This window comes from Mus musculus, chromosome 13 (genome assembly GCF_000001635.26).
Source record: "Mus musculus strain C57BL/6J chromosome 13, GRCm38.p6 C57BL/6J".
Classification (NCBI taxonomy): Eukaryota; Metazoa; Chordata; class Mammalia; order Rodentia; family Muridae; genus Mus; species Mus musculus.
This window is the reverse complement of record NC_000079.6, coordinates 41,309,423-41,321,925: the sequence shown is the minus strand read 5'-3', so window position 1 is coordinate 41,321,925 and position 12,503 is coordinate 41,309,423. Positions and strand designations below refer to the sequence as shown.

Here is a 12,503-nt window from a genome sequence, read left to right as displayed (position 1 = left end):
GTGTGCTTTTCGTGTGCTCCGTCAAGCAGGAAGAAAGAGCCTGAAGGTCAGGCTAGCCAAGCACTTTGCCTTGAGGAGGGAACACGCAATTGGCCTGGAGAGGGTCCTAGGAAGGATATAGGCAAAGCTAGCTCTGAAGAAAGCTCCATCAGTTTTACCTAAGATGCCACATGTATCACTAAATGCCCTGGACTTGTTCTACCAGAGGCAAAGCTCTGGCCTCACTTCAACAGCATTGCTGGGTCTGTGTGAGCTGGATCATACCATCGGGAATGCTGGGATGGGAAGGCTCTATTTTATTGGCTTTTTCCCTTTCGTGGTTTTGACCATCTGTGTTTCTAACTGCGTAAACAAGGAAAAATGACTGGTTTGGAATGCAAAGTTTTAAACACCAGATGACCACAGGCATCCTCTAAATGAGAAAGAGAGAGCAAGTTGGGGTTCTGTGACATTTGTCAGGAAGTGGAATGGTAAATACCAAGAAGCCTGTGTGTGCCCTGCCAGGGAAGGGCCACAAAGGCAAGGGATAGATTGGTCCCCATCCCTCTCTAAGGGTCTCGCCCTGCTTGTATTCCCCAATACCACACTCAGGCATCAGCACTGCCCTCTCTTCCTCCCTGCCCTCCAAGGTGAAGAAGGATGCTCGTCTTCAGCTTAATCAGGATTAGTTCAGTAGCATCCCTAACTTGGCAGCTTGCACAACAAGCTAAGAAGCTTCTACATTCAACCAAAACTGGGTTGTGAGCAAGTTCTATTACAAAGCTAAATAGAGATCTATAAACGGAAAGTCTTTAAGATCTTCATATCTCTTCTGCACAATGGTAAGTGCACACAAAAAAAAAACAACACATAAATAGCACTAAAGGATTTTAGCCAACAGCCCCTGCTTTATGAAGGAATGAATATTTACTGTGCACAATACAATGGCTTCCTCAGAAACTGGTTCCGTCACTCTCTGCCAACAAACTTAAAGCGCTGAGTTCCTTTTCTAAACCCGAGACAATGGAGAGACTGGGTGGAAATGTTTGCTGCATACTAATCTCCTTTACCTTCAATGTAAGAAATAATCAGTTGTAAGCATCAGGCATTTTAAACAAAATTGGACCAGGAGATGTGGGAGGCCCTGGGGTACAGACACTCGTGACCTTGGTGGTGTTCCATTCTGTTCAGCTTGAGGTGGGCATGGGGCATTTTCCACATAGTTTTATAGGCAGCCTGACGCCAGAGTCTTCACATTCAAGATGAAAGGCCTCCTGGGAACAGACAGTTCCTCCTAATTTTTGAAGTCTTTTTTCAAAGACATGGTGGGCAGTGTAGGACTGTTAATGGTTTGGAAGTGGGGTGCTTGGGAAAAAAAAAAAAAAAAGTAAGACTGGGCCATTTTCAAACCCTGGAAAGAGCAAATGGATTGCGTTGAAATCGTGTTTTAAAACGACCAGTCAGTACCTAGCTATGGACATAAGAGTCTACAGTGGGTATAGTGCTTGCTGTATAAATGAGAGGTCCTGAGTTCAGATCCCCAACATACATGGAAAAACTTCTGCCTATAACCACAGTGCTGGTATGGTCAGCGGGAAGAGCCAAGTCTCAGGGCTTCCCAGGTCAGCCAGTCTGACCAAGTGGTGAGCTCTAGGTCAGTATGGAGACCCTGTCTCAATAAAATAAAGTAGAGAGAAATAGAAAAACAAACATGACGTTGATTGACTGCTGCTCTCCACGTGTGCCTATACCAGAGAGTGCATCCACATAAAAAGAGGGAGGGAGGGAGGGAGGGAGGGAGGGAGGGAGGGAGGGAGGGAGGGAGGGAGGGTGAACAGGCCAGTCCACTAGGTAAGATTCTGTTGGCTAACTTTGGCTCTAGATGCCAGAGTTCATGGTGCATGTATTTGACTTCTGCCAATGGCTGGATGTAGGGTATTTGCTTCCCTAGTGGAAATGGGGAGATGATGAGAGACTAGAGGACAAGACACTTCACGGCTGAGAGTCTGAGGGTTTCCTCATCAACACAATTCATTCTCTGCCGCATGGAGTCCATATCAATGGAGACAACCAGCTGTAAGCAGAAATTATTTAGAAAATAATTGCATCTACAATGAAGATGTGAAAATGTGTGACGTTGTTCTCTAAATAATACTGCATACCATCTATTGACTTGGTGTTTGTATGGTGTTTATATAACATTGTAGACTATAAAAACATTGGGAAAGGGTTTGAAGTGTGTCCAATGATATATGGAGGTTACATACAAAACACATATATGGAGGTTACTTGCAAAACACAGCACCTTGGCCTTGACCATCCAAGGATGTTGGAACAGGGTCTCCTAGAGACACTGTGGGAAACTGTATTTCCCTTGTCTCATAAAGTAAAGTGAACATCCCCAGGCAATTATAAGAACAGGACTGTTCATCAGCGGCTCTATGAAAGGATTAGGGTGACCCATGGAATTTTCAGTTATAATCACAATAATAATTTCAGATAAAGAGGCATACTGGGTTAGGTATGAGAGGAATTTTAAGTGGCCAAACTATTTGTTTATGTTCTTTACAAAAGCCTTGGAGCCTCGTTAAAAAAAAAAAAAAAAAAAAAAAAAAAAAAAAACTGTACTGTTGTACTTTAGCCACTCCGAAAGGATCAGCTAAGACTTTCATAATTTATTTTTATTTTATATGTATGTATACAAGTGTTTTATAATATATTCATACACACACACATACACACACACACACACACACACACACACATGCTTGATGCTGTTGGGGGCCAGAAGAGGCTATCAGTGCCTCTGGGACCAGAGATGAAGATGGTTGTAAGCTGCCATGTGAGTACTGGGAACCAATCCCAGGTCCTCTGTAAGAATAGCAAGTGCCAGCCGGGCATGGTGGCGCACACCTTTAATCCCAGCACTCGGGAGGCAGAGGCAGGCAGATTTCTGAGTTCGAGGCCACCCTGGTCTACAAAGTGAGTTCCAGGACAGCCAGGGCTATACAGAGAAACCCTGTCTCAAAAAAAAAAAAAAGAATAGCAAGTGCCCATAGCAAGTGCCCTTAACTGCTGATCCCTGCAGTCCAACTTTCATAATTTAAACATATCTCCTTGAATATAGGGAATTGAGAGTCCATTGATGAATTTTGATCAGATTTTTGGAAAATTCTTAAGAAAAGAAATAAACATATTTCAGTCACTTCTTTCATATTCTGACCTTGTATCTTCCTTTCCTCTCACCCTCCCATACTTTTTCTCCTTTCCTTCCTTCTTTTTCTCTCCTTTCTCTCCTTTCTCTGGTGGATTGATTAGGGATATGTTTCTCAACACAGGCTGATAAGTATGCTGAGGACTCAGGGCTGACGTTTGACATCTTTGTGTATTCTTACCCACAGGTGATCACCCCAGTGAGGACGGGCCATGGCTATGTGTACGAGTACCCATCCAGATACCAAAAGGATGTCTACGATGTCCCTCCTTCCCACAGCACTCAAGGGGTAGGCAATGGGAACATCACCAGGGGAGCTGGTGTAGGGGGCAGCAGCTCTTTAGGAACGTACAGGAGAAGAGGGACATCAGCCACAACCTTACCTTGTGGAGGTTGCCTGTCCAGAGGCCATTTCAGTCGGTGTTGCTTACATTGTATTTCTTAGGTTTGCCTTATCAGAAAGTCTAGTCTTTTATCTGAGAAATTTCTCATCTGCTTTATCGGTTTGTCATTTTATTTCTGGAAGTGTGTAATTTAAATGATCTAAATTATAGAGCAGATAGTTCACGTAAGATTGTTTTCATAGTTAACCTAAATCAAAGAATCCAAGAGTCATAAAGAAAACATCCAGAAGCCCCTGATGACATGAAACACTACTAACGACCAAGTCTATGTATGACCTGATGAATGAATCCTTACAGAAACAATAGCAAGGGACTTGAACAGCAGATTCCATTGCATTCTGGGTAACTTGAGTGTTTCTTTTCAGGTATATGACATCCCTCCTTCCTCAGTAAAAGGCCCTGTGTTTTCAGTTCCAGTGGGAGAGATAAAACCTCAAGGGGTATATGACATTCCCCCCACCCAAGGGGTAAGTGAACTGGAAAAACACAGTATGTGGATGAGTACCTCAATGTGTGGTGGGGGGGGGGAGTGGAATGTGTCATAGTTTATTGGGATAAAACAAGAATGGCAGTTCTAAAAGGGGAAAGGAGAGAAAGAAGAAAGAGAAAGAGGGAAGGAAGCAAAGGAGAGAAGAAAGCCATTATTATTACAAATTTTGAGTCCCCGAAAATATGAAGACATCAATCATGAGAGTCCATTGGAAGAGGAGATAGTATGTTCAGTTTGGCAGTATCTAACACATCACATATTTCTAGAAGGGTCTACAGCTTCCTTTGTCTCTACATAAGAAGTAGCTCATTTGATTTTTCTGTCATCTTCTGGGCCTGCTTGCACTGCAAGTGCAGTTAGCTTTGCTGAACAGATAGGGGACTGTGCCTTTGAATACAAAGAAGACCCAGGCAGCTTCACACACACACACAGGCAGCCTGATGACCAAGAATGGAACACAGGTCCCTCTGCCCAGTGTATCAATGTCTTCTGTCTCTCAGCATAGATCAGTTTGTGTAGGACAGTCAGTGAATGGTTAGAAACATGAGACTGCAACCCAGTGATGAGCAATTTAGCTAGGAGGGAGGGCTCTATACCCAAGCTAGCAACAAGAATGGTTAAGAATGCTCAGGTAATAGGACAAAGGCATACATCCTCTAAGGAGTATGCTGCATGCTGGGAAACATCTGAGGTAGTAAATGATGAGAGGAGAGGAAGAAGATGGAACGAACAGTGCTGTGAACTCTGGACCACGCTATTCACTTTCTGCCTCCATCAAAGTCTCAACTGAACAAATAAAATGGCTTTTTACTTACGTTTTTAGGTCTATGCCATTCCACCATCGGCTTGCCGAGATGAGGCAGGGCTCAGGGAAAAGGAATATGATTTCCCTCCTCCAATGAAGCAAGATGGAAAACCAGACACCAGACCTGAGGGGGTTTATGACATCCCTCCAACCAGCACCAAGACAGCAGGCAAGGACCTTCACATCAAATTCCCCTGTGATGCTCCAGGAGGTGTCGAACCAATGGCACGAAGACACCAGAGCTTTTCCCTGCACCATGCACCCTCTCAGCTGGGACAGTCTGGGGACACTCAGAGTGATGCCTATGATGTCCCCCGGGGAGTTCAGTTTCTGGAGGTACCAACAGAAACCAGTGAAAAGGCAAATCCGGAGGAAAGAGACGGTGTCTACGATGTCCCTCTGCACAACCCAGCAGATGCCAAAGGCTCTCGGGACGTGGTAGATGGGATCAACAGACTGTCTTTCTCCAGCACTGGCAGTACCAGGAGTAACATGTCCACCTCTTCCACCTCCTCAAAGGAGTCTTCACTGTCAGCCTCCCCGTCTCAAGACAAAAGGCTCCGACTGGACCCAGACACAGCCATAGAGAAGCTCTATCGGCTCCAGCAGACCCTGGAGATGGGTGTGTGCAGCCTCATGTCACTGGTCACCACAGACTGGAGGTGCTACGGATACATGGAAAGGCACATCAATGAGATCCGCACCGCGGTGGACAAAGTAGAGCTGTTCTTACGAGAATACCTCCATTTTGCCAAGGGAGCTTTAGCCAATGCCTCCTGCCTCCCAGAACTGGTCCTCCACAACAAAATGAAGCGGGAACTCCAAAGAGTAGAAGATTCCCACCAGATTCTAAGCCAAACCAGCCATGACTTGAATGAATGCAGCTGGTCCCTGAATATTTTAGCTATCAATAAGCCCCAAAATAAGTGTGATGACCTAGACCGGTTTGTGATGGTCGCCAAGACAGTGCCAGACGACGCCAAACAACTGACCACCACCATCAGCACCTACGCGGAGACCCTCTTTAGAGCAGATCCTGCCAATTCCCATCTGAAGAATGGGCCCAACAGCATCATGAACTCAAGCGAGTACACACATCCGGGCTCCCAGATGCAGCCACTGCATCCTGGTGACTACAAAGCCCAGGTCCACAGTAAGCCGTTGCCTCCTAGTCTAAGCAAGGACCAGCCACCAGACTGCGGTAGCAGTGACGGTTCTGAGCGGAGTTGGATGGATGATTATGATTATGTTCACCTACAGGTAAGACCTATAAACCACCCAGACTCGGGGCTGATGCCCGTAAGGCTGTGAGCTGGACCGATAGGAGGCTGATGTCCATAAGGCTGTGAGCTGGACCGATAGCAAAACATGTTAATCTAACTGTTGTGAAAACTGAGGGTGAGGTTGTCCAAAAAAATGTACAGCCACTTTGTCTAACTTCCCTGGACCTTAATTTTATTTTGAGAATTAATTTAGCTCACATGGTTGTATGACATCTCATTGATACACCTCAGGAAAGCTGGAGGAGACTCATCAATGTTGTTGACTGGTGAGTCCATCAGCCATAGAATCACTTCTCCCTCGGCTTGTGTTTTTATGGCACAGGTTCATGGAACAGCTCATCATAACAGAAATAAGTTTAAATATATATCACTGTTAATTTTTTAGAAATTATTGGAAATATATGTACATAGAGAGTTTCTAAGGTACTCTTTCAGCCTACAGTGTGTGCATATGTGTATGTGTGTCTGTGTGTCTGTGTATGTGTGTATGTTTAGCTGCTTACAAAGACACAGAGCTCCATCAGATCCAGAGGACCCTGTGATCCCTTGCCAAGTGGCCAACAGCTTGACCTACTTATGTTAAAATCCACAAACTGCTTCCTATGAGTATAAACTGTGCTAGCTCCCAAATGGACCTGGAACCCTGAAGGCTTCCCTGTCTGCTTTGAAGAATTCCAACACTCTACCATAATCCATGCCTTTGTGTTTGGCTTAGTGCTTTAGGCGGCCATTCTTTTCCATTGGACTGAGAGCCATGAGTTAGGCTGAAAACGATTAAAATACCAGCAGCCCCCAGACGCAAGAGAGTAGAAAGGATCAACTGAACCACATCTCATGCTGAGGATTGGCCGAGGTTAGAGGAAAGCATTTAACATTCCACTGGTCTTCTGATGCTGTAGACTGGAGAATACTAAGGATGGGTAGAGAGATGCAGAATAGTCAAAGGAATCAGAAGTGAACTATGCACCCATTTTTTTTAACCTTTGTTTGGAAGCACATGGTTCACATCCAATCTATTTTAAAAGAGCCATGGAAAAAGAATGCTTGGGAATCTTCAGAAGCTCTTCAACTGGAGCTAGCAGTGACCGTGGTGGCCCACACGGACACAGGCTTTACTCTTCAGCCTATCTCCATGGCAATTCCAGAAGTCGCTAATCTCTGGTTTACAATGTCTAACTGGACATGAGGGAAGTGGCCAGTGGATAATAAAGGTCTGAGTATACTTGTCAGTGAAACTGTCCCCATAAGTGTCTCACAGCAAGGAGGTAATACTGTCTTTGTTTTGAACACACCAGGGCAAGGAGGAGTTTGAGCGACAGCAGAAGGAGCTCTTGGAAAAGGAGAACATCATGAAGCAGAGTAAGGCGCAGCTGGAGCATCACCAGGTAGGTTTGAACACAGCAGACAGCACACCGTTTGGTAGGGAACGGAGAGCTCCCAAAGCCTGGGGTCCTCCCGGCACACTGGCAGGAAGAAGGAAGTCCCAGGCATGTAATAGGACAAGAGAACAAAGTGAAGGTGTGTGGCCTATGACTACAGCTGAGTGTGCCTGGATTGCATCCAAATGGCAGTGTTTGTTCAGACTGTGCCTGCACATCTATCACCCGTTAGGAGTACTTGGTTTAAAGCTTTCAGTCTCAAGACACAAGACCCAAGTCAGGCAAGCCCAAGCTAACTGGTTTTCCATTGAGGCCAAATAAGGGAATTCCAGGGAATGAGATGCAACCAAAACCAAAGAAAGCAAGGACTGTATTCTTGATGTTCTCTTCCAGTATCTGCCTTCTTCTCTACTCTCCAACATTTTCTCCAATCACTTCACTCGGTTCACATATAACTTTGACTCATAAATGGCCACTCAAAGCCCTTCCTATAGGGCTTTGTGGTATTCTGTAATGCTTTGAGATAAGTTTTCACAATGCAGTCCAGGCTGGTTTCAAAGTTGGTATTCTCCTGCCTCAACCTTTTGACTATTGGCCTTGCAGGTGTGTGCATTGAGCCCAACTTCAAAACCTCTGTAGATGTCACTTCATCTAGGATTCCTTAGATAATGGTCAACTCCCTTTTGTGCTTATCAAACTCCTAAGAGAGTTTGAGTCTAACTCTCCCCTAGACCCCACCCCTCTCCCTGTCTTTTGTATGGTCCAGTCTAAGGGTCAGAGGGAAGGAGCCAATGTCTATCAGACATATATAAGTCCATTTACCAAGAGTTCTGAGCAGGGGGTGTTCACTCAAAGGTTTAGTTTGTATAGCAGGTAAGGCTAGGTATTGTGAAGCCAAGGATACGAAAACAAAGAGAAATGGACTAAAGATTTATATGCACTTTAAGATGAAATGAAATGGCATATCACAACATGAAGTGACAAGATGTCTCTAGCAAATCAGAGTTTTCCAGCCAACAGCTGTGTAGACTTGAACATCACTGTAATGGGCCAGTTCCCTCTCGATAAAATGGAAAAGTACTACCCTCTACAGACACATGATTTGAAATCAAATTCATAATTATCAAATAATATTAAGACACCACCCTGTATCTGCTATGCTTATATTGGCAGTCGGCCCAATAGGACAGCAGAGTTTGGGAAAGCTAGCGGACACTAAGGTAATTCCTAGGAAGCAAGTAGTTTCCATGGAATAGAAAATCGACTATGCACTTCTTAGCAAGGAAGCAAGATGAGGGTGTCCCTGAGCTGACTCGGCTCTGAGTCAGGATGAAAGATTAACTGACTCCCAAAATCAGTATTCTTAGTAACATAGCTAGAAATTATCATTTCTATTCGAAAGAACAGTCCAGTTAGGGATGCTAATGATAGCATCAAGAAATCTGGTCCTAGGACTGTTGAGATGGTTCTGTGTAAGGGCACTTATTGCCACCCTGATGACCGGAGTTGGAGTCTTAGAAACCACACAGGAGAAGAGAACCAGCACCCATGAAGAGTCCTCTGACCTACACATGCATGCTATAAAATACGGCAAATTAGAAATGCTGAGATTTCTTTGTTGTGTCATTTTCCCTACGCCATTTCTAAGAGTTCTCGGCAGTAACAGACCACAATGTGTCCATCTTAACAGTGCAAATAGGAGAGAGAATCTTCATGAACTTTCCATCTTGAAGAAAGGCCTTACCCAGGAAGTAACAAACAGAAAGGTCACTACATCTGCTTTTCCCTTGCTGCCTCCCAACATTATTTTAAAAAAAATTAAATAGAGCCTACAACTCACCAAACACCGGTACAAACACTTTGCGAATAATAATGATAATATTCACTTTGTGAATAATAGTATTTTATTGAGCCCTCATAATGGCCTTAGAAGGTAAGGCTGTTGCCTTCCAGTTAGAGTGCAAAAAAAGACAAATGGTGTCATAACAGAAGATCTATGCTGGAGGATCCCCTAGGGATCCTCTTCCCAGTGTCCACGTTGCACAATTTAGGAAGCAAGGCATCCTGGATAAGGTCTCACAGCTCCTAGGTACCTGGCATCTACTAAAGATGAAGCTGATATCTTTTGACCCCACACCCATATTTCTTTCCCTTTACAATGTATGCCTTGCCCTTAATGAAACCTGTTCTCTTCCTTTTAGCTGAGTCAGTTCCAGCTGTTGGAACAAGAGATCACCAAGCCTGTGGAGAATGACATCTCTAAATGGAAGCCCTCTCAGAGCCTCCCAACCACCAACAACAGTGTGGGTGCTCAGGATAGGCAGTTGCTTTGCTTCTACTATGACCAGTGCGAGACCCATTTCATTTCCCTACTCAACGCCATCGACGCCCTCTTCAGCTGCGTCAGCTCAGCCCAACCCCCACGGATCTTTGTGGCGCACAGCAAGTTTGTCATTCTTAGTGCGCACAAACTGGTGTTCATTGGAGACACTCTGACAAGGCAGGTGGCTGCCCAGGACATTCGCAACAAAGTCAGGAACTCCAGCAACCAGCTCTGCGAACAGCTCAAGACGATAGTGATGGCGACCAAAATGGCCGCCCTCCACTACCCCAGTACCACCGCCTTGCAGGAAATGGTGCACCAGGTGACAGACCTGTCCAGAAATGCTCAGCTGTTTAAGCGTTCCTTGCTGGAGATGGCCACCTTTTGAGAAGACAAAGAAGTGGAAGGAACTGGGTGAATAATTACTAAGGAAAACTGGAAATACTATCTAGTTTTTGTAAATGCTATCTATTTTTGTAGATATTTTATATGAAATTGAAATATTTCGATGTTTTTGTGAGTTAGTCGATTTTCATCAATTCAGGGAGCTGAAGCTTGGATTTATTTTGTTTCCCCTGTGTGGTTCTGATATAAACATATAAGTATCTAAGACATAAGTTGTACAGAACTGTGTCCACGTTTGTGTATGCCTACATATCCATATTTGTTTATCTGTGTGTCTGATACAGCCCATTAAAAACATGAATTGAGAAGCACCTTAGTGAGCACCTTCTAATGCTGCATTGTTTGGGTTTTGTAGAAAATTATACCACTTAGTTGTAATATTGCTCTTCATGTAGTAGTAGTCGTCTGAGCCCAGCACACCCAACTTTCTTGTCTGAAACCTCTTTCAAACTTGACTTGTCTTTAACACGGTGGTAAATCTGACCAACTTCTGGTTGAAGGGGGGCAGGGAAAGAAAGAAAGATTCAAAAAATATATTAACCTAAGGTTTCAGGTGCTAGAGAGAGGCAAAACATGTGTGCTGTACTAAGAGGCCATGTCTACAGTAGTTATTGTGTTATTTCAATTCTGAAAGGAACTACAATAAAGAGAGAACACTTGTTTCCCTGGGGCTACATTTGTGAGTGATTCAGTCATGGTTTTCTGAAGGATGTTTTTAGAGTTGAATTTTTTTTTAAAAAAAATTGCAACAGGAATTCATGAAGATACATCAGAACTGTGATTGTGGGCAAAAAGAAGGGCTGTTTCCAACAGGCAGTAGTTAAATCAAGACCTCTCTACCCTCATTCTCTAATGGAAATGGCCAGTTCCTTAGTCACTGAACTGTGGAACCACCGGGCCCTGTCCTGCTCTCGCATTGCTTGATGGATCCTACACCAGTCTAAAAACTTACATAAGCAGACCAACACTCAAAACAGCTGCCAAGAGCTGACCTTCACGTCCCACTGTGGCTATGGACCTTGTGGATGTCAGCTAGTCACAGCCATGATCGTGTGGTCTGTCCCTTCACACCGGCTGTGTGGATACAGCCCAGGCACCAGATTCATCGTGGGCAGATAAACTACTTCCCTCTTCCTTTATGACCAACTCAAGAAATATAGTAGTCTCTGATCTATTTCATTCCAGCCTACTTGGAAATGTGTTTTTATTTGTTATGGATGTCTTGACTGAGTTAATGTTATTTGTTTTAAACAACCAAATTACAAAGGCAAGGAGGGGCTTAAGAAGGACATGTGATCTCAATGTGATTTTTTTTTAATAAATGGAAGATATCAAAGGAAAGGTGCTTTTCAAAACAAACTATAATTGTAATTCTCAAAGTTCTACATCGCCAGAAGATGAACAGCTGAGCTATTGGAGAGCAATTCACTGTGTCTGGCGTGTGGAAGAAGAGGGTCCTGAAGCATCAGTACCATTGCAGGAAGTCAGGAAGGGTATGCTTGTAGATCTTACTACACAATGTGTATATGTTATGTGATGGCTGCCTTGTCCTAACCTGATTGATGACATTCCACATTGTAAAAACCAAACTATTCAATTTCTACTGTTTATTGCCATCTTGTATATTTAAGCCATTAAATGTTTGGATATTTCTCTTTATAGCCACTGGGTTTCTTTTCCTTGTGTCTCTCTTATCACAGAATTAAATATTGACCCATCTGAGTATAAAAAGTGAAATTATGATTTTTTTAATGTGTGCTATAGATCTGATTGTTTTTTAAGGAATAGTATGTGTAGGCTACCCCAGTACCTTGGTATTGAAGAAAATTCTAGAGCATGTGGATGGCATCTAACTAAGTATCTGAAATTGTTTTTGTTTTTGTTTTTCAGTATCAAATGCCCACAGACAGGAGTTAACTACATAGTTAGTCATAGCTGGCCTGGAACTCTCTATGTAGACCAGACTGGCAGAAATTGGCCTGTCTCTGCCTCCAGGTTGATTGTAATAAAGATGTGAACCACCACATCTGGCTACAGCACCCACACATTTAATGTGGGTAGGACAGTTTCTATTTCTACTCTGTGGCTATGGCTATTCAAGTAGAGTGGACTTTTTTCAATTACTCTGGAATAGGCATAAAGAAATGGTTCAACACAAATTATATTAGAAGAAAAAGATTCCTAACCATGAGAATTTACTATGGGCCATACTGTGGGCCAT

At 43.7% G+C, this 12,503-nt stretch overlaps 1 protein-coding gene across 3 annotated transcripts in view; it reads left to right on the top strand.

Annotated features, from left to right (window-relative positions):
• Nedd9 (neural precursor cell expressed, developmentally down-regulated gene 9) overlaps positions 1–12,010 on the top strand; it is a 177,447-nt gene extending 165,437 nt beyond the window's left edge. For 2 of the 3 annotated variants that reach the window (NM_001111324.2, NM_017464.5), the window contains 5 exons: positions 3,381–3,482; positions 3,963–4,064; positions 4,911–6,152; positions 7,471–7,560; positions 9,756–12,010. In NM_001111324.2, the coding sequence (NP_001104794.1) occupies positions 3,381–3,482; positions 3,963–4,064; positions 4,911–6,152; positions 7,471–7,560; positions 9,756–10,265 (2,046 nt within the window). In that variant the 3' untranslated portion in view covers positions 10,266–12,010. The remainder of the gene's footprint in view (positions 1–3,380; positions 3,483–3,962; positions 4,065–4,910; positions 6,153–7,470; positions 7,561–9,755) is intronic. The other variant, XM_030247179.1, reaches the window with a different exon arrangement.
• Positions 12,011–12,503: the final 493 nt, after the last annotated feature.